At 39.2% G+C, this 20,647-nt stretch overlaps 1 protein-coding gene across 2 annotated transcripts in view; it reads left to right on the plus strand.

Annotated features, from left to right (window-relative positions):
• The window catches only part of trub1 (TruB pseudouridine (psi) synthase family member 1), a 168,421-nt gene that overhangs the window by 14,025 nt on the left and 133,749 nt on the right, over positions 1–20,647 (plus strand). The window contains exons 6-8 of one of the 2 annotated variants that reach the window (XR_011909197.1): positions 1,604–1,743; positions 1,885–1,941; positions 2,028–2,322. Coding sequence is in view for 1 of the 2 variants with exons in the window: in XM_072373456.1 (XP_072229557.1) it covers positions 1,604–1,743; positions 1,885–1,941; positions 2,028–2,200 (370 nt within the window). In the remaining variant the exon portion in view is untranslated. Of the gene's footprint in view, positions 1–1,603; positions 1,744–1,884; positions 1,942–2,027; positions 2,773–20,647 lie in introns of those variants that run through there. The other variant, XM_072373456.1, reaches the window with a different exon arrangement.

The following is a 20,647-nucleotide window of genomic DNA, read 5'->3' on the forward strand; positions in this document are numbered from 1 at the left end:
TCCGCATCAATGCAACGCGTAGTTAGGATTTTTTGTAGGTCAGGCTACAACGGAGGGGTCCTTGTAGCCATGCCGTTGAAATGACGGAGATGCATAAACTATGCTTTAAAGTATACAGGCTCTGTAATAATCAGGCTTTATTTCTCCCTTACAGTCTTCACATTCACAATGATTGGGGCATTAATCATTACCTCAGCTGCTAATCTAATCTAACTTTTTTTTTTTTTACTTCACTGGGTTTTGTCACATTTCTAAAACTTTAGGGTTTATCCAAACTATATTCATAGCTGTAACTCATCACTCTCCCACTGCTCCTTTTAGTGGTAATCTCTTTTAGATGTGTCAGTGGGCTAATCTTCCTTTTATTGGCCCCTGTTTCTGTCATTGACTATGACACGGCACATTTAACTACTTATTTGAACACATCAACAGTGTGCTTATAAATAGGTCCTATTATTAATGTTTTCTGCTCTCTTCACCCAACCTTTGTTTCCTTAACTATTACAACCATTTTGAGTTACTTTTTTGTAAGCTGTGACATTTCATTAAAGTTATTTGTATTGTAATTATTTGGCTAATTGTTTGCATTTCTATTAATCTGATGCAATGCAACAATGCCCTAAAAGAATAGAAATAGTAGGCCAAGACAATATGACCATAAATATCAACAGAATTTTGGGGCAGAATGGTGACAGACAATATATATCTCTGTATATCTGTAAATATTTATTGTTAGGATACTATTGGATACTATCTACTTTAGTGTTTCTTTAGTAACAAAAATGTAATTTGAGTTATACATCTACACAGATGTATTTGTTTCAAAGAAGAAAAGTTGTTATGAAAGACATTTAGTTTCAAACAGTAGTAATCCATCTTTTTGTATGTATTTAAAATGAACTGATTTTTGCACCAAATGTAGCTCGCTTAGACAGCTTTTCCTCATGGATTAATTTTCTATACCCGCTGCCCTAAAAATGGCTCCTGTTTCAAACTCAGCGCTATCACGCAGTACAACAAGTGAGTTGAATAAAGTTGGACTTATCTGAGTTATGTTTAATTTAATGCGCCTTAGAACTTTATGTAACTTTATGCTTTATGTATGAAAATAGATCCGTTAGCAGTCAATCATTGATATTGCGCCTTATAACCCTGTATGCTTTATAGCCCGAAAAATGCAGTGTATATATATATGTGTGTGTCACTAGCAGCTAACTTTATTCCCTATCAGAGAACAGCTGAAAACAAGAAGTTGCATGTGTATTGAATGTGATAAAGATGGAAGTCATAATGCCTGTTCACTATGCTGCTTTTTTATTTATTTTTCTGTAAGTTTAAAAAACGTCTTATATACAGTGTGCTCTATTTTACCTACCCCCTCTATCTCTGCACTTTATTTTTCTGTACTTTCCTCTATGCCTGCACCCTATCTCTACTCTGTCACCTCTGACAGAGTCGGACTAGTGGTTTCCTTCTATGTATTTTATTGTTGGCTTTTTTTTTTTTTTTTTTCATATAGCTTGTTATCTCTTCATTTGTAAGTCGCTTTGGATAAAAGCGTCTGCTAAATGCATAAACATATTTTGTGTGTGTTTGTCTTTAGTTACTCTGCTCTGAAAAAACAGGGCCAGCGTCTGTCAGTCTTGCTGAAAAGAGGTCATACAGTTGAGGCCAAACCTGCGAGGCCAGTCACTGTGTACAGCCTGACTTTGCAGGAGTTCAAGCCGCCTCTCTTCACTTTGGGTTAGCACACATTGGATCATTGCATTATTTTCTTTCATTCTTTATACAGCATTTTGGATCTCATTCTCCTTGTTTTAGATATTATTTTCTAAATTGAATTACTTATTGCAACGACCTAAACAAATTCTATTTTTGTGACAGATATTGAGTGTGGTGGTGGATTTTATGTCAGAAGCTTGGTGGATGACCTGGGAAAAGGTGCAGTTGTTCTTCATTGTCTCATGTTGATTTCAGTCATTGTTTAACACTTCAGCAAAGAAATAAACTGTGTTTGTGTGCTGCAGCGCTTTCATCATGTGCTCACGTGAAGGAGCTGAGTAGAACAAAGCAAGGCCCATTCACCCTGCAGGACCATGTTTTACACGAGCATAAGTGGACGCTGGAGCACATACTTCAGTCCCTGCATGCCTGCTCAGAGGGAGAAGCTACAAAACCAACAGAGGCTGACATTTATTGAGCACCAGGACACAGAGAAAGGAAACACTTGGGTGACTGCTTGATGGTGGCATGAAGCACCTGCTTGACTACTTTAGAGAACGTCAGGTCTAAATGTCGGATCAATTAATTTTGCAAACCGATGTGAATATTAAAAAAAAAAAAAACACTATTAGTTTTGAAAGTCCGCAATGACTAATCTTGATAATTTTTCTTGTAACTTTTGATCCATGATTTGAGTTTTTATTGAATATCCAAGTCTGTATTTGGAACTGTGGGCCCTGATCGGCTCTCCACTGCTGCCCCTCTCCCATCAAAGAACCTGATGAACTCTGCATCTACTGTGAGACTTCAAAGTGTGCACAGTCCATTTGATAAACCATTTTACACGGCAGCATTTATTTAGATTTATACAAAAGAAATGTAATTTTTTTTTGTTGAAAGAAGAGTTTAATTGGCTTCTCTTTGTGTATGCTTATGTCCCTCTGTTTCAGGAGTTGGACAAATAAACATAAATAAGATGTTTGTTGTACACCATGTTGATTCCTTTGCAGGCTATAACCATAAAGTCTGGACCCCATGGATGTCAACAAACAGTATTAGTGAACATTTATGAAGAAAAGCATTAAGATTGTTTCATTAAGAAAAGTAACATTTCTGACTGTAATAATTTTACTGGCTTTAAGTGGTTTATAACAATCTTCTCTCATACTTCAGCTTTAGTGCTGCACTCAGATTTGTTTTGTTCATTGTTGCTGTAAAAATTGGCATGTATGAGATTTTTTTGGAATAAAAATTCTTGTGCACTTGAACTTGTCTTTACAGAAGTTGCATCTAAAGTGACAAAGAGGTTGCTCAGTGTAACTACACTGTTTATTTGTTTTATTTTATCTTATTTTTACATCTGAGCTTTTCAGCCTCATAATATCCATCCAATCACCCATTTTCCATACCCATTGAATCCTCTCAAGTTCACAGAAGCTGTGACCACACCAAAATGCAGCCCTTTATATCGTCCATTTTCTCAATATCGAGGATATCTTGCTATCGTAAGCTGACAACTTACTATCCATCCTTTTCGAATCTTTTTTTAAACCTTGGTCAATTTTCCAAGCACACCTTTTTCTTCAGAAAATGAGCACATCATTTTATGGTTCTGCCATGGATTAAACTAAAAACAAAAATAGCTTGACTGAACCATTGAAATCTATCTAACAGAGATAGATGTAAGAAAATAGTCAGCTACTGTCTATGGCACTGCTACAGTCACTGGCTTAATTGATGACTTGATGGAATAGCTTTTGCTTTCTTTCACAAATTTATCTGCCTTAACGATGGAAGATTTTAGCTCTGTGTACAACTTCCAAAAAAGATGTACTTATGCAGCATTTACCTGATGATCATAAAAGGACAATTTAAAGAACAAATTAAAGAGCATAGAAGATGTTTCGCAACAGCAGATTCTGTGTAATCAGAAGCTGTGTAATCACTGAGTTATAGCTTCACTGGAAAAATCCTAGTAAATGATTATATAAGTTATAAGAATATCAGTTGTTAGTTGTCTCTGTGCTTATGTAAATATGTTTTTATACATTTGTGAATATTTGTTATATGTTTTCACATTCAGAATTAATTTGACAAAAATGTCAACTGAAAAGTTCAAGTGACTTTTGTCATGTGAATTTAAATTCTCTTCTAATGTATCTGAGTTTTTTTTAACAAGTGAAAATGTAGACATACACAATTTTTTTTTTATTGTGCAAGTTTTCATATTATCTTTACCTTTCTGTGGGACAATGTCCCAAAGCGTCATCATCAATATCGGCAAACACTCGTAGTCGAGTGGGCTGTATGGTGTAGTTAGTAGTGTTGCCTCACAGCAAGATTCCAGGTTTGATCCCCACCTGGGGCCTTTCTGTGTGGAGTTTGCATGTTCTCTCCGGGTACTCCGGCTTCCTCCCACTGTCCAAAAACATGCATGTTAGGTTAACTGGGACTCTGAAATTGTCCTTTGGAGTGAACGAGTGTGTGGTTGTTTGTCTCATTTGTCTCTGTGTGGACCTGTGATGGACTGGTGACCTGTCCAGGGTGTACTCCGCCTCTCGCCCGATGACCGCTGGGATAGGCTCCAGCCCCCCAGCAACCCAACCGATGGATGGAAAATGGATGGATGTTGAGTATGGCTGTCCTTGTGGGTCCTCAAGTGGCTGACAATGCCGATCCTGGAACCACATACTTTGGTGCAGTGTTTTTCAGCTCGCCATCAAGCTCTGCAGTGGCCTGATAAGGAGCCAATCATTTGAATCAAGTAGGAGGTGGAGGAGGGAAACATCGAAAACATGCAGAGCAGTGGGTCATGTGGACCGGAATTGAGAAACACTGCTTTAGTGCAATGTGGACAGGGGTAATTCATGCTGGTGGTTCTGGGTTGGGTCTTTTTTTGTGGAGACTCTCTTCATTGGACGCCTGCGTTTGTTTTTAGCAACATGCCGAAGGTTCTTATTATACAGTGCAGCACCCTTCTGGACAAAGGTTCTCCAGGTCACCCCATTCTTGTCTTGAGATCTATATGGCACTTTTGGATGTTTGTTTTGTTGTCCTCCCAGCTGATTCTGAGGACTTTCCGGAGACATCTCTGATGAAATGCCTCTAGTGTCTTCAAGTACCTTCTGTATGTGGTCCAGGCTTCTGCCTACCCCTTACAAGAGGGAAGGAAGCACTACAGTTTTGTAGACCAGAATTTTTGTCCTGGCCTGTAGGTTGTGGTTTTCAAAGACTCTTTTCCTGAGTTTTGTGAAGCACAGTGGCACAGCTAAAGCGGTGGTATATTTCATCATCAATATTAGCTTTAGATGGCAGGACGCACCCAAGGAATGCAAAGTGGTCCACATTTTCCATTTTCCAGCCTGCAAGCTGCTAGATCTCCAGAGCCTTCTTCATCCACAACCAGTATTTTCAATACTCTAACCCAAGATTGGACAGCTGCCTTTCCTTTGGCATGGGCTGCTCTTTTAGCCTTGCAGTTTTTGTCATTTGCCGTGCACATGCCAAAAAGTAGAATTGCTACTTAGGGTGGATGAGCTGTTGGACTTCAGTGTCATTCTCATCATACCAGTCTTGATGCTCACAAAGTTTAAGTTTAAGGGTGCTTTTGCAGGATTCCAGGATGATAGACTTTAGCATGCCCCAGTGTGTTTCAATATCAATTGGATACTGATTGGGCAAGTTTATGCTGAAAGCAGCCTAAAGCTGTTGTTGGTAGGTGGTATCACCCAGCCTTTTAATGCTGAGTTTTGGTCTGCACTGTTTTTCTACAAAATGGTTTTAACAGGCTATGTTTGGGGCACCGTTTCTAGCCCCCTCCCCTGCTGGGGTTAGCAGAGTGGATCCTAAATAGGGCTGCTCAGTTGTGGGGGCAGCTTCCGAAAAGCTCTTACTGCTTCAGTCCAAGAGCTTAACGAATGATTCAGACACCCACCACCTCTATGCCAGGTTGTAGCTTAGAACTCCCATACCTCATGATCATGCCCCTGTCAGCACTTTTTGATCACCACAGGGCTATGATCCAAGATGTTAGAGTGAGTTTCTTCAGGAAGATACCTGTGCATGACATTTTCTAATGTATGAAGAATGATGTGCCTGCAGTCACCACACGGTCTTTGGCAGAGATGTACCGGGATTCAACGGCTTGATATGTCCCTGACGACTATGGACCTCCCTTGGTTGCAGCCTTCATCTGCCTTCAGTGCCTCTGTGACTTATAGTCATCCTCTGCCAACTCCACTGTTGAGGTCTTTGGATCACGCTTTGTCTGAAACCTCCAATTTGATCTTACCACCATGAGTGACCCTACCAAGAGCATAAGCTCCAGACAGCATCGCTCTTGGTGGCGATTCAGGGAGAACAAGCATACTCCCAAAGCAACACTTGAGTGGACAGTGTATTTGTCACCTAGGGCAGTCACGGCTTTATCCAGTTGACTCAGCACATCAAGGACGGCCTGACTGAACGTGACTAATTATTATTATGATACCATGATACTTAATCATGATAATTTATTGCATGTTTCATTAAAGTTAAAAGTTAATACAGTGTAGAGTTACCAGTGATCTGCAAAGTAGCCTTAGTCTGGTAGCCTGAGATTGTTAGCTTTTGTCTATGCCAGCTTGCACTCAGGAAATCTGTAAGGCTTTATTTTCCTCATTCATAAAATGATCTTGCTGAAGTAATAATAATAATAATATATTTTATATGTATTGCACTTTATATTTTATCAATCTCAAAGTGCTACAGAAAAATAAGACAAGAAAATTTTAATATATATTTAAAAGGACAGCCTAAAAAATAAAACAAGAAAATTTTAATATATATTTAAAAGAAGAGTCTATAAAAGATGTTTTAGCAATAAGCTTTCTTAAAAAGATGAGGTTTTAGGTCTTGTTTAAAAGCCTCTGCAGTCGGTGGGGCTCTCGGGTGGTCAGGGAGGGTGTTCCACAGCCTCGGAGCTGCAGAGGAAAAGGCCTGATCGCCCATAGTGCAGAGCTTGGTTCTGGGGGCTTGGAGGGTGAGTGAGGAGGGAGTCCTTTTCCTCAATTCTTGTTCAGAACTGTGACGTTGTGGGTGTGACTTTGCTTTGCCCAGGGACAATATTCCGTTCTGTCCGTCGGATGTTGTGGTCAACTGTATCAAAATCAGCTGTTAGGTCCAGGAGGATGAGTAGAGATGGGGAACTGGTAACTGCTGCCATCAGGAGGTAATTGGTGACCCTGACCAAGGCTGTTTCAGTGCTATGGCAAGGGCAGAAACCAGACTGAAACTTCTCAAACAGGTTATTGTGTTTGAGGTGATCCTGAAGTTGTGCTGCAACTGCTTATTCCAGAACCTTAGACAGAAATGGAAGATTTTAAATGGGCCCAGCAGCCTTCATTTTATGCAGCTAGCAGGTGTACCAGGGTGCTGAGCACAAGAAGGAGACTGACCTGGATGTTATGGGGGCCTGAAGGTCCAGAAGACTGCTTAGGGACTGGTTGTAGGAATCCACTAAGTCAGCACCAGAGAGGACATCAACAGAGCCAGTGGAGAGAAGTTGAACATTCAGAGCCAGGGCATCCATGTTGATATTTTTCAGATTTCTGAAGTGGATCTGCCGCGTGGGTTTGGTGTCGGGAGAAGGGAAGGACAGCTGCATTGACACAACTTTGTGATCAGCTTCTGTTAAGCACATGAAGTCCAGTCCTTTCTCCCTGATGTGTTCTTCAACCAGGGTGGATTTATTTCTGATGGATTGAGTATTGAATAGTTCGAAATTTACTAGTGATGTGCAATTCATGAGTCAATTGTTCAAAACTCGAAATTATTTTTACTGACTCGGGAGTTACAAGTCATTGTCTCCATTAACTCGTTCACTGACTCACTGCTGCTACTGCCAGCTAACTGCAAAGAGGAGACATGCCAGACAACTGTTATTCTAACTGCAATTGCGTAAACGTATCAAACTAATTGCTGTATTAGCTCTGTGGCTGAAGCAATGGCTCTGCTCCAGCTCACAGCTCACCCACTCTCCCTCCCAGCTCGTAGAGCTCCTCCCTTATCTGAGAAACTTGCCAACTCACTGCACCGCACGGTTCAGGACTCATCGTACCCGACTCGCAGCTCACAGCTCTCTCACTCTCTCTCCCTCCTGGCCCCATTTTGAAGGAAACGGGAGTTCATTCATTCTGTACATTCTATTATATTTCATTCTAATGGTGCACTGTTGAATATTAGAATATTATTATTTTTACACTGATGTTTAGGGTATTTAAATGTTCTATTTGTGCACAGTTTCATATATTTGATTAGAATTTTGTACTGTTGCACTGTTTCGCACTGAATGTTAAAGGGGAACCTTATTTCTGGCATGAAATACATTTATCTACTCACCGAGAACAGTTTGGCGAAAGTTGGCGTCCTTCGGAAGCTATTTAGAAAACTTGCGATCGCCGTATATCCATATAATGGAGTGAACAGGGCAGGGACGATGCAGCCTCTAAATAAGGCATTATCTGTCTTTATTTCAGCAATACTTTAAAACGAATGAATGAACAAACGCATACTGTTGTTCTGTTAGCACATAGCTACTGTTACGTGGCTACTTGCAGCTATAGGAGAGCTAATGGAGGGTAAGAATGGCCATGTTACTCAAAGTCGTCGTTCACATTGTCAAAATTTGATAAATATCCTGCCATGTTGCACAAAACTAGCAGTAGCAAACTCTGTGTGAAGTTAGCCGACTGTCACAGGGAAAGGAGTAAATAAACTGTGCTCCAGGGGGGCGTGTGGATGAAGTGGTCCCAGTAGAGTGCCTGTGTAGAAATCCCTCCGTTAGCTCTCCTATAGCCGCAAGTAGCCACATAACAGAACCTATGAGCTAACAGAGCTATAGTATACGTTCATTTATTCTTCTTAAAGTATTGGTGAAATAAAGACAGATAATGCCTTATTTAGAGGCTGCATCGTCCCTGCCCCATTAACTCCATTACATGGATATACGCCGATCGGAAGGACGAAGGACGCGACTTTGACCAAACTGTTCTCTGTCATAAATAAGGTCTGGGTTTAAAAATACTGGAGTTCTCCTTTAATTTATTGGTTGTTTGGGTTGTTTACATTTATTTAGAGAGAAAGAAAGAAAGAAAAATAAATGTTTCACCTTGGAGACTTCTTGATTTTGAGTCTTTTTCACAATGATTTGGGGACTGGAGAGGTTTGGAACTTGTTTGTACAATCCGTGGCACACACTCTGGGTGACTGATTCAAGTGACTCAAAAACCTGATTCACTTTAGTGAGTGACTCATACAAACTCGAGTCAGTAAAAGGAACCGAGTATCCCATCACTAATTTTGACCAATGAATGTGGGATGAATCTCCGTACAGGTCGAGGAACATTGAACCGCTCCGCGCAGACTGGAATCCCCTGCATTAATTCCATCCAGCCCAGTGCGCAGCGTTTCCTGTGCTAGAGTGCAGAGGGTGTTTCCTGAGTTCTTTGTTTTTACAATTTTATTGCACCAGGGAACATAGGTAAGATTTCAAACAAAATGTTCAAGAAATATATAAGTAATATCAATAAAATTGAAATAACAAAATAAACAAAAAAATGTATAGATTAAGGCAGTAGTACAATATACAAGGGGAATAAAGCATTTCTAAAGGAAACAAAATTGGGGGACATTTCTGCATTCTGTTTTGTGTATACAAAATTTAGCAAGACATAAAACAACATTCGTACAGCTAACCAGAACTCTTGAACTGCATCACAAGAAAAAAAATATATTGTCGGTATCCTCAATGTTGTTTTCACAAAATGAGCAGGTGTTATCCTTAATGTTAAAGCGTAGTCAAAGTAAGTCTTTGGAGGGATATATATTATTCATAATTTTGTGTTTCTTTTGCCTTTGGGGGTATAGGGAATTTTATGTACACAGACCTCAATTTAGTAACTGTGTTCTTGTCAAATTTATGTAATTATTATTTTTATTTTGCTGTCTAGGGAATAAACATTTGGTAAAACATTTTCTGATAAAAGAGTTGTTACATTTTTTTTGTCCAAGAGAGGAATTCCTTGAATTGACTGCAGGGCCAGTTGTGGTTGAATAATTTGGCGTGTCATTATGTTTCAGAATTGTGTGATGGGAGGACTAAAGCTGTGTCTTGTGCAAAAAAAGTCTCAACTGTGAGCTGTCACCTTATCGTAGTGGGGGGGTTTGCATGCCCCAATGAGTCTGGGAGCTATGTTGCCCGGGGCTTTAAGCTTCTGGTAGGGTCACCCAAGGCAAACAGATCCTAGATGAGGGACCAGACAAAGAACAGCTCATAATTCAATTAAATTCAATTCAATTCAGTTCAAATTACAACAATTGTCATCTCAAGGCACTTAAATAATATAGTCCAATTCAAGCCAATTGGAATTCAATTCATTATAATCATAATCCAATTCGTTCATATAGAGCGAATTCAGAAAATAATATCCTAGCTAAAGAACCAACAGATTGTACCGAAACTTGTCTTCAGTTCAATCTCCCGTGCTGAGCGTGCCTGTGGCAACTGTGGAAAGGAACGACTCCCTTTTAACAGGAAGAAACCTCTGGCAGAACCAGACTCAGGAAGGGTGGCCATCTGGCTCGACCAGCTGGAGTTTGAGAAGACAGAAAAGAGGGGGGAAAAACACCATAACGCCATTCAAAGGATACCTGTTGGAACAGGGAAACACAAGTTAATAACCACAATAATGTCACATGTACATAATATCCTTTGAGAAATTAAACAGGGGGAAAAAGAGAGCAAAGCGAGGAAAGGTGTGATAAATGAGGTCTCCCAGCAGTCTAAGCCTATAGCAGCTTAACTATGGGATGTTTCAGGATTACCTGAGCCATCCCTAACTATAAGCTTTATCAAAAAGGAAAGTTTTAAGCCTAATCTTAAAAGTGGAAAGGGTGTCTGCTTCCCGGACATTTACTGGCAGCTTATTCCACAAGAGAGGGGCCTGATAACTGAAGGCTCTACCTCCCATTCTACTTTTAGAAACTCTGGGAACAACAAGTAAACCTGCAGTTTGGGAGCGAAGTGCTCTGTTAGGAAAATATCATACAATGAGATCTTTAAGATATGATGGAGCTCGGTCATTAAGAGCTTTATATGTGAGGAGAAGAATCTTACATTCTATTCTGAATTTAACAGGGAGCCAATTAAGAGAAGCTAAAACTGGAGAAACATGATCTCTCCTGTTAGTTCTCATCAGAACTCTGGCTGCAGCATTTTGGATCAGCTGGAGGCTTTTCAGAGAATATGTGGGACAGCCCAATAATAAGGAATTACAGTAGTCCAATCTTGAAGTAACAAATGCATGAACTAGTTTCTCTGCATCACCCTGAGACAGGATGTTCCTGATTTTTGCAATATTACGAAGGTGAAAGAAGGCAGTCCTAGAAACCAGTTTTATATGTGCGTCAAATGATAAATTATGGTCAAAAATAACTCCAAGGTTCCTCACTCTAGAACTAGAAGCCAAGGAAATACCATCTAGAGTAACTATATAACTAGACAATTTCTCCCTGAAGCGCTCAGGTCCAAAGAGAACAACTTCAGTTTTGTCTGAATTTAAAAGCAGACAGTTCTGAGTCATCCAGGTCTTTATGTCTTTAAGACAGGCTTGTAGTCTGACCAACCTATTGGTTTTATCTGGTTTCATAGATAAATACAGCTGAGTATCATCAGCATAACAATGGAAATTTATGCCATGCTGTCTAATAATGTTACCTAATGGAAGCATGTACAAAGTAAAAAGAATCGGTCCAAGCACAGAACCCTGAGGAACTCTATGACTTACTCCAACGTGTGAGGAAGATTCCTCATTTACAAGAACAAACTGGAATCTATCAGATAAATATGACTTAAACCAGCCTAATGCAGTTCCTTTAATCCCAATAACATGTTCAAGTCTCTGTAACAGAATGCTGTGATCGATCGTATCAAATGCAGCACTGAGATCCAACAGGACAAGCACAGAAACAAGTCCGCTATCAGAGGCTAAGAGGAGATCATTGGTAACTTTCACCAGTGCTGTTTCTGTGCTATGATGCACTCTGAATCCTGACTGAAACTCTTCAAACAGATTATTTCTATGTAAATGATCACAAAGTTGAACTGCAACTATTTTTTCAAAAACTTTAGACAAAAAAGGGAGATTGTATATAGGTTGATAATTAGCCAACACTTCTGAATCAAGAGTAGGTTTTTTAAGTAAAGGTTTACTTACAGCAACCTTAAAAGTCTGAGGTACATATCCTGTCAACAAAGACAGACTGATCAAATCCAATATGGAAGTGTCAATTAAGGGGAATCTTAAGAATCTTGAATAAGAATAAGAATCTTGAATATCTGGTCCCTGACCAATAAACAACCTTATTGCAGAACGCCACCTTGATTGCATATTTTTAATTGAAATCTGGCTGAACTCAGATGCGCCTGCTGTTCTGTAAGCTGCTTCATTGAACTATGCTTTTAATTTTTCTTGTAGGCAGCGGAAAAGGGGAGGTGGTCTGCCTATATAAACTCTATATAAATATATAATATCAAAATAAATATATACTACATCCATATCCCTGTAAATATAAGTATAAATATCTATATACATATACATATATTATCCCCATAATTATATACCATATACTAAGTTAGTTACAATATAACAATCAACCCTATTCTTTAAAAAAAATTTTTGATCCTGACTTGTTTATTGAGAATAAACACCCGTGCCTTGAAAATACCCCGCACCTGTGTCCTCTGTTCTAAATCCATATTGACGGAAGGAGGTTGTGTTTTTTCAATGAATTTGTCCAGTCTATCTGGAAACAGATTTTGGAGAATTGGGGGAGTAAAGAACAAGGGTATCACTTTTGCAATTTTCATTTTGTCTGGAAATGTACCTGATTGAAAAGCTAAATTTTAGATGTGGGTAAGTGGTTTCACAATTCCCTCAATAACTTCTTTTACTGTTGACATGTCTATATCATTCCATTTGTATATTACTGTTTTTCTTTAAAGGACAATCTTTATTATACAAATCATTGAATATTATTAGAAATTCCTCATATTCCTCAACATTTTTTTTTCTTTATAAACTACATTCCAGTCCTGTATCCTTAAGTAATTTTTTTAGTGCTATCATGGTTTCTTCTGTTTTCACTCTTGTATATTAATTTTGAAGTTGAAATTAACTCCGTTTCAGATAACATTTGGTCCCACTCAAAATTAGAGTTAAATTGACTCTATGGCCAGTATCAACTTTTCAGAGTTAATTTTACTCAATTTAGTGTCAAAATTAACAATGAAATGTGTAAAAATATTCAACACTGAGATTTATTCACACTGTTCAGAGTAGTATGATTACACTTTCTAGAGCCAATTTTACTCCTAATAGAGTTTTAAAATGACACTGTGTAATAATATTTCCTTTTTATTTCTGTACAGTGTTATTTTTTTACATCTTCGTGATGTATGTGTCTGTGTGTGATCTAACCTATCAAATGGGGAAAAAACACATTTAGACAAGGTGACAGTAATAGTGTGCTTTATTACTCAACAGATAAAGCAGTATGGAACAACAAAAAGGGCTGTGTCATTCCCAATTTTGTGGTCATGAAAGACCACAAAATTGTTTTTTTTGTCCTGGTCACTTCATATGTATGGTTATGTTCTTTAAAGGCCACTGTAAATATAGGCAAAGTGAGCAGCAATAATTTGTCATGTATTATCAGCACTGACTCAATCTGGTAAAAGACAGGCATTTCAGATTCAACTTTGCCACAAGTAACCAGATGTGGGCGGTAAATATAACCATTGTGTTTAGCCCAATTCACTTTCATAACTTGAACATTGGAAGGCACTTGCACTGCCTTGACAATTTCAGAACCTCCTCTTACCATTTCCAAAGACCCAGTCTTACAGGTTGTTCTTTAAAATACAAAAACAAGAGCTTCAATTCGTACTGGGCCACCCCTTCCAAAATGTCATGCATCACATCAACTGAGAAGTTCTCAGTTGTGTGAAAATATGACAATGAATTCAATGAACTTGACCTCTTCACACCAAAAACATAAGGAAGACATGGATTATGAGCCATTTCTTGACAGTGAGCAGTGTGAGTGTCTTTCGTGCGCAACACTATTTTGGAAGAATCTTCAGAGAATTCTGTTTGAAAGGTATCTTTTTCAGCTAAACAAAATCTGCAACAGTACCTTGCACTGAAGGACTCGACCAGATCAAACAAGCTATGCAGTAATTATCACCAGTAACCTGTACCACACTGCCACGACCACCGTCTAGCGGAATTTCAATACCATGGAAAGGTTACGAGTGATTTTGTTTTTTGTGGTGAGCCGTAGCGAGTCGTATAAGTTTGAGGGTCTGCCACAGACACACCTTTCACACTTTTGAAAAGGTGATCACAACTTTTAATCCCCCATGGCTATAGAGTAACCACACCAAGTTTAAAGCTGTTGACATTGAATCTGTAGGAGGAATTCGATCATATCAGGCAAAACAGTGTGGAAACAGGCATAACGGCACCAATTTGCATCTTCCACTCAAAATCGCCGACTTCCTGTGGACCTGGCAACATGACGTCAGTAGCCTTTTTGTGCGCCTGGGCATGACGAAGGTGTGTACTGAATTTCGCCAGCCTACACAAAACTAAGCCCAATGGCAGGGATATTTAGAAAATTTGTAGGTTGCGCTACAGAGGCATTTTGCTCCGGCCACACACAATATTCTTTACATACGTACGAGGTTCTCAGCATGGACGTTTGTGCCAAGTTTCAATACCTTAAGATGATGATATGGCTATCAAACGAAAAACGCCATAAATCAACCTTCGCCGCCCTTCCATGGACACAGCCTTCAGACTTTGGAAAAGTTGAACACAAATTTGAATCCCTCATGACTTAAGAGTACCCTGACCAAGTTGTTTCCAACCACCAGCAGTTGGCACTATAGGTGAGTTTCAGTATGCATATATGTACGCAGTCAGGGCAGAGTCCCGGGCAAGCCTATGAAGTTTGGTGAAGATCGGAAAATGTATGCAAAAGTTATGAGTGACTTTGTGTTTTGTGGCAAGCAGTGGCAAGTCGTCAAACTTTGAGGCGCTGCCACAGCCACACCCTTTAAGGTTTGAGAAAGCTTTGCAAGATTTTCTATCCCCCATGGCTTAAGAGTAACCTGGCCAAGTTTGAAGCCGTTAGCATTTATTGTGTAGGAGGAGTTTGATCATATGCGAGGTGTGGAAACGGGCAAAAATGGCACCAAAACGCATGTTCCACTCAAAATGACCAACTTCCTATGGACCTGGCACCATGGTGTTCATATGCTTTTTGTGCGTCTGGGCATAACGAAGGCGTGTATCGAGTTATTCGCAGTTCACTGCTCGGGCCCTAATTAAAGCTGCAAGCAGCCAAGAACAGGCCCTCGCATGTGCGTACGCTGGGGTATACCCTGGACGCCATCCGATGCGCAGCGCACAGCAGAGCCGTCCGTCAAGTGTGGAGCAGGATGTGAGAATTCCAGCCAAGCTTAGGACCGTCATACGTAAAAATGGTGCTATAAACATGTGTAAGTTTGGAAATATGTATCCGATCTGGGTAGAGCCCAAGTGCAGTCTACGAAGATTGGGGTAGATTGGATAATGTATGCAGAAGTTATAAGCTTCTTTGTTTTTCATGGCATGCAGTAGCCTGTCATCGAAATTTGAGGTTTCACCACGCCCACACCCTTTAAGGTTTGAGAAAGATTAGGGCAACCTTTAGTCCCCCATGACTGATGAGTAACCTGGTCAAGTTTGAAGCCTGTAACATGAAATGTATTGGAGGAGTTTGATCAAATGTGAGGTGTGGAAATGGGCAAAAATGGCGCCGAAACGCATGTTCCACTCAAAATGGCCGACTTCCTGTGGACCTGTTACCATGGTGTCCACAGGCTGTGTTGTGCGTCTGGGCATGATGAAGGCGTGTACCGAGTTTCATCAGGGTATGGCAAAACGACCCCATTCCTTAGGCATAATTGCAATATTGTAGGTGGCGCTACTGAGCCATTTTGCGACGCCAATGTTTGCGAATGCCCAATTGCGCAGTTTCCCCCCACGACTGGCGTCCATGGTGATTTTTCGTGAGTTTTCAAGCAACTAGCGCGAAGAATAAGAATAATAACTCCAACAGATACAATAGGGCTTCGCTGCCTTGCAGCTCGGGCCCTAATTATTATGTTATTATTGTAATTATTATGTTATTATTGTAATTATTGTTATTACTATGTAACTAATTTCTGGGCCTGGAACTGCTCTAGGCTGCCTGGAGGCTGAGATTCTACTATGGTATCGAGCTCTGCACCACAGTGTTATGTTTTACCGCTGCTTGACATTTTTGTGGGTGTCTGTATGGTCTCTTCAATATGATACAAAAAAAACAATTATGTGTATGGCTGAACATTTACAGGACTCACACAAAGATTTGTTTTTATTGTGGGTGTCACATCCAGTTTTCATCCCACAACTATAAGAGGAGCCAATACGATTCCTTAGAAATATTTCTCAAATTCTCTAGATTTACTGTAAATATGTCTTAAATAATTTGATTCTTTAACCACAGCTTTTGAGAAAACCCAACAAGATTGCTTGCCCTCCACAGTTAAGTCTCAGGACGCAGGGAGAAGATGCAGCCTGATGGCCCCCCTCTCCTCTTTAGTCTCTGTTTGACTGGGATTGGGATGTGCTGGATTCTCCTGGTCTCCACTTTACAAGCTATAGTAGGAATTATTATTACTTTGTGTTACTGTGTACAGCCTGCTATTTCTTAAGTCAAATAGTATACTTTCTCTTCATCAGCTGCTTCCTGCACCTCCACTCCTATTCGCCACGTTTGGGATAATCAGCCTCTTCTCTGCATCCACTATATTGAGAGACTATGAACCTCTGCCACTCCATCATTTGTCACTTGTACAAAGAATAAAGAACCAGATAAAACTTTTTTTCTGGCTTCTGCCTCTGTGATCAGCACTTCTATATCTGATTATGCAAATGTTCTGTTCTTCTATGCGACAGGATTGACAGGACAATAGGTCCTATAGCATGTAATTATTCCAAAGTTGAGTGATTTGGGGAATAACCAAAGCGGGCTTACTGGTTCTTGAATATGCGCTCAGTTTTTGAGATTTATAGAGAAGGGGTGCACAGGATCACGCGTATGCACGGTTTCGTGCATGATATTTTTTGGCACGTATTTTTCAGATTTAGTGAATATTAAAAATAGAAAAAGGAAATCAAGGTCTGAAGAATCAGATGACTATTTTCACATTAAGTCTTTTTTTTGGTCATGGTTTAGACTTGTTTTTATTTATTTTCATGATATTTTCTTTTTTATATCAATCTCTTTGGTTAATCATCCATTGGAATACCGAAGATAAAAGTATTAAGCAATAGAGATTATTTTTTAAAATAATTTTTTATAAATAAACATTATAGACAAATATCTTTCTATGGTAAAGAATTAATATAAGCCATAGTTTTGAACTACTTGAACTTTTGAACTAGACGGCAAATCTAAATCAAAGCGTATTCAGACGATGTGTGATGTGGCTTCGCTGCTTGGAAGTTCAATGGGCCAGCTAACAGCAACATGAGCAGTAGTCCCTCAACAATATTAGACAACTGTTTCTCATCTGTAGGGTCAGGGAGGACAGAGGACAGTAAAGTTGACGTGATAGTCTTCTATCTGCCTTAGAATATGACCCAAGAATGGCTGAAGAGTTTGTCTGGGAGCGTTGGAGAATTTGAATTGAAGTGAGTATGCAGTGTTTTTTTTTCACAAAGTGGATGCCTTAAAATTGCTGTTTTATGGACAGCACAATCGACATAGGACTGGTAGAAAAAAACATTTCAGAACTCAAAGCGACACTATAACAATGCTTGCCTAACCAACCAGCCAAAATGATGAGGACAACCTGCAAATTCTGATTTCTAACAAGGTGAAAACATATGGCGCCAGATGCCTGGGGCTGGCTGTGAGAAATTGGGCTATCAGTCCTTTTAGGACAGGAGTCTGACGCCAAGGGAAGCTGACCGGATCAATGAGCAGCAAATATTAGCTGTTTAGTGATTTCTTTCAAGTCTTCAAGGTTACTCATATGCCTGTTTGCCTACTTTATCTAAATGACAGCCGTTAGAAAGTTGGCATGCAGAAGTGTGCGCTTTCATCTGAATATCGAGCCACTGGATTCTGAGCAAGTTAATCGACAAAAAAGGCTATAGGCGCCCTCCCAGCACAGCAGCATGATTTACATCTACAGAGTACCATTAAATGACTGACCAGGTGATTCAATATCAGATGAGCATAACACGTGCAGCTGGAGCCGATAGAAAAAAGACGGGCAGTTCTGCCCGTGCTGTAACTCTGAAACAGAGGACTTATCGGTTATTCTTTAACACTGCGGGAACCTGTTTGACGGGATAAACATGCACTTAGTGAGCCATTAAATAGATTTGCATATATTGTCATTACCATATCATTTAATCTGCACTGATAGGTGCATTTCACAGGAAAATTTCAAACATTCAAATGGTGAGTTAATCAAACTCCGTTGCACCGTTGAAGATGTAAATTACAGTTAACGTGCATTACGTTTTTAAAGATAACTCTCTTAGTTGTTTGATTACTCAAAGAGCTATTTGATGTACATATAATAAGGGCCCACACTCCGAATAATAACAACCTTATGAGAGCAAACGAAATAGCCTAAAATGTCCTGTATGCAGTTGAAACGAGGCCTTTTGGCTTTTTACAGGATTCTTGACATGCCATTATCGGAAAAGCGGGATTCCTGATTTCTTTACCACTCTTTCGCACTGACACTGTGAGGAAACGTGATAAACATGGTCAATTGGGACACACTGACATTCTGACCCGGAACCTACAGTAGCTTTAACCAAAGTCAGTCTGGTAGAAATAAGTCCTTTGTGTTGATCCCACGAAACTCATTCCTATATGACACATGCAGATAGTACCAGCTCCATCTTGCAGAGAGTCAAGGGAAATGGGAATTTTCTCCAAGAATGTTTGCATTTTAAATCGAAAAGTAACGTTGGCATCAATCAAACTTGTAATGATAACAATAATAATGATAATATTTTGTAAACTGACTCGTACAGTGTCGTAGAAAAGGTTTGTTCGACTCTGTCTAAAGCAACTTACTGACGACAAGTTTGTTTGGCGGCAGTTTAGCACCTGTATAATGTCTGTTTTGAGAATGAGAATAAATAAATTGATCACTTCATAAATAAAAGACTAAATTGTTTATTCAAGTGCATACATTTCTGTGGCAGAACCTCCAGGGGACCCTAATCCAGCCTCAATTCACCTCCAGGACAAACATAAAAGTTTCAGATCAAAGAGAATTTAAATTCCTACAATTGTAATACATTTCTTTTTACACCAAAGTAATCTCAGGGCATTTCATACAATAAGAACTTTACTATGAAAAGAAGAAAAATGCAAAAGAATGTGGACACCTCATGAAGGGGAAAAATACAAGGTGTGCAGGGGTCCAATGTCTGTAATCCATTGAAGTGTTAAATTATATCAGAATGAATAAAATACTAAAAATATAGCCATCTGAATTGGTTGTATCAGATATAAATGCTATTGATACAACAGTAAAACAAATTACCAGAAAAACAAAAAGAAGGAGGAGGATAAAGACCATTTAGAAAAAGGTAAATAAAATCACAATATTTGAACAACCTTATTTGCGTTTTATCATCAGTGGAGAAAAGTCTCACTCAATAGATAAATGTACATCTAAAACACTTTTTATTAGGTAAAATGCACAACCACTAACTTGATTAAATTTCTGCTTGCATATAAATGCATATGTACCAATGAACAGGCCATTCTCTGGCTGGCTGTTTAACAAAGAGACTTATTGACATTTGTCAAATAAATAACCTTGACTCAACACGATTTGACTTTGACGATTTGAATTTGACTTGATGGTTGTACCTGGACAAGATCTAAACTGATTCTAGAGGAACAAATACATCTGTTCATTTCTTGTTTCATACTATATGTGGAAAAAAATCCTAGTTATTAATCTTAAAAAAACGTGAGGTCTTAAATCGCAGAGAACATGAAGACACATGTTCACACGATATATTTCTGGCACACAAATAATGAACAAATTCAACTAAATTCTGAGAACCTAACGCTTGTTTTTAGTATTCATTCCGTTGCCTAAATTGAAAAAAAGGATGGTCTTCATTTCATTAACAACAGACTGTACATTTGGATGAACACCAGTGTAGGTTTGTCGGTTTTAGAGTTAGTATTTCTTTAGAGCATAAACACCGACATGCAGAGAATTAAGGTACCAACATAAATGGACTTAAATGGACTGAATGGTTTTATAATTATTTCGATTATATACAGAGGATTATTCAGTATAATGCTCCGAATTCCCTTTTGATCTTACCTGATGATATATTAATAAACTGATCTTCACTTAATTAAATCAAAATCATGTGAGATCTGCTGAACACAATTAACCAGAAACTGTCTGAATGTGAATTGAAACGAGCGCGCCCACAAGGAGGCAGTGCAAGTGTGATATCTGAAACTTTACTGGCTTGGAGTTTTAACAGAGTTTTTACACGACAATCTCAGAGCAGAAGCTTAGTGAGGTCACAGAATGAGCACGAGTGCAAGTAGTTGGGCTCAAACAGTGGAGCAGGACATACTAACAGTGCATCTGTGGGCAGAAACAGTTCTGAGGAGAAGCTAAACGTGTCTGGACGCAAGCAGGAACTTTCTGAACAAAAAGGCAGGGGAGGAGCAGTACAATATATGTAGGTGCGAAGAATGGGACTCATGCTCTCTAATAAAAAAAATG

This window comes from Leuresthes tenuis, unplaced genomic scaffold (genome assembly GCF_036924035.1).
Source record: "Leuresthes tenuis unplaced genomic scaffold, fLeuTen1.0.hap1 SCAF_20, whole genome shotgun sequence".
NCBI lineage: Eukaryota > Metazoa > Chordata > Actinopteri > Atheriniformes > Atherinopsidae > Leuresthes > Leuresthes tenuis.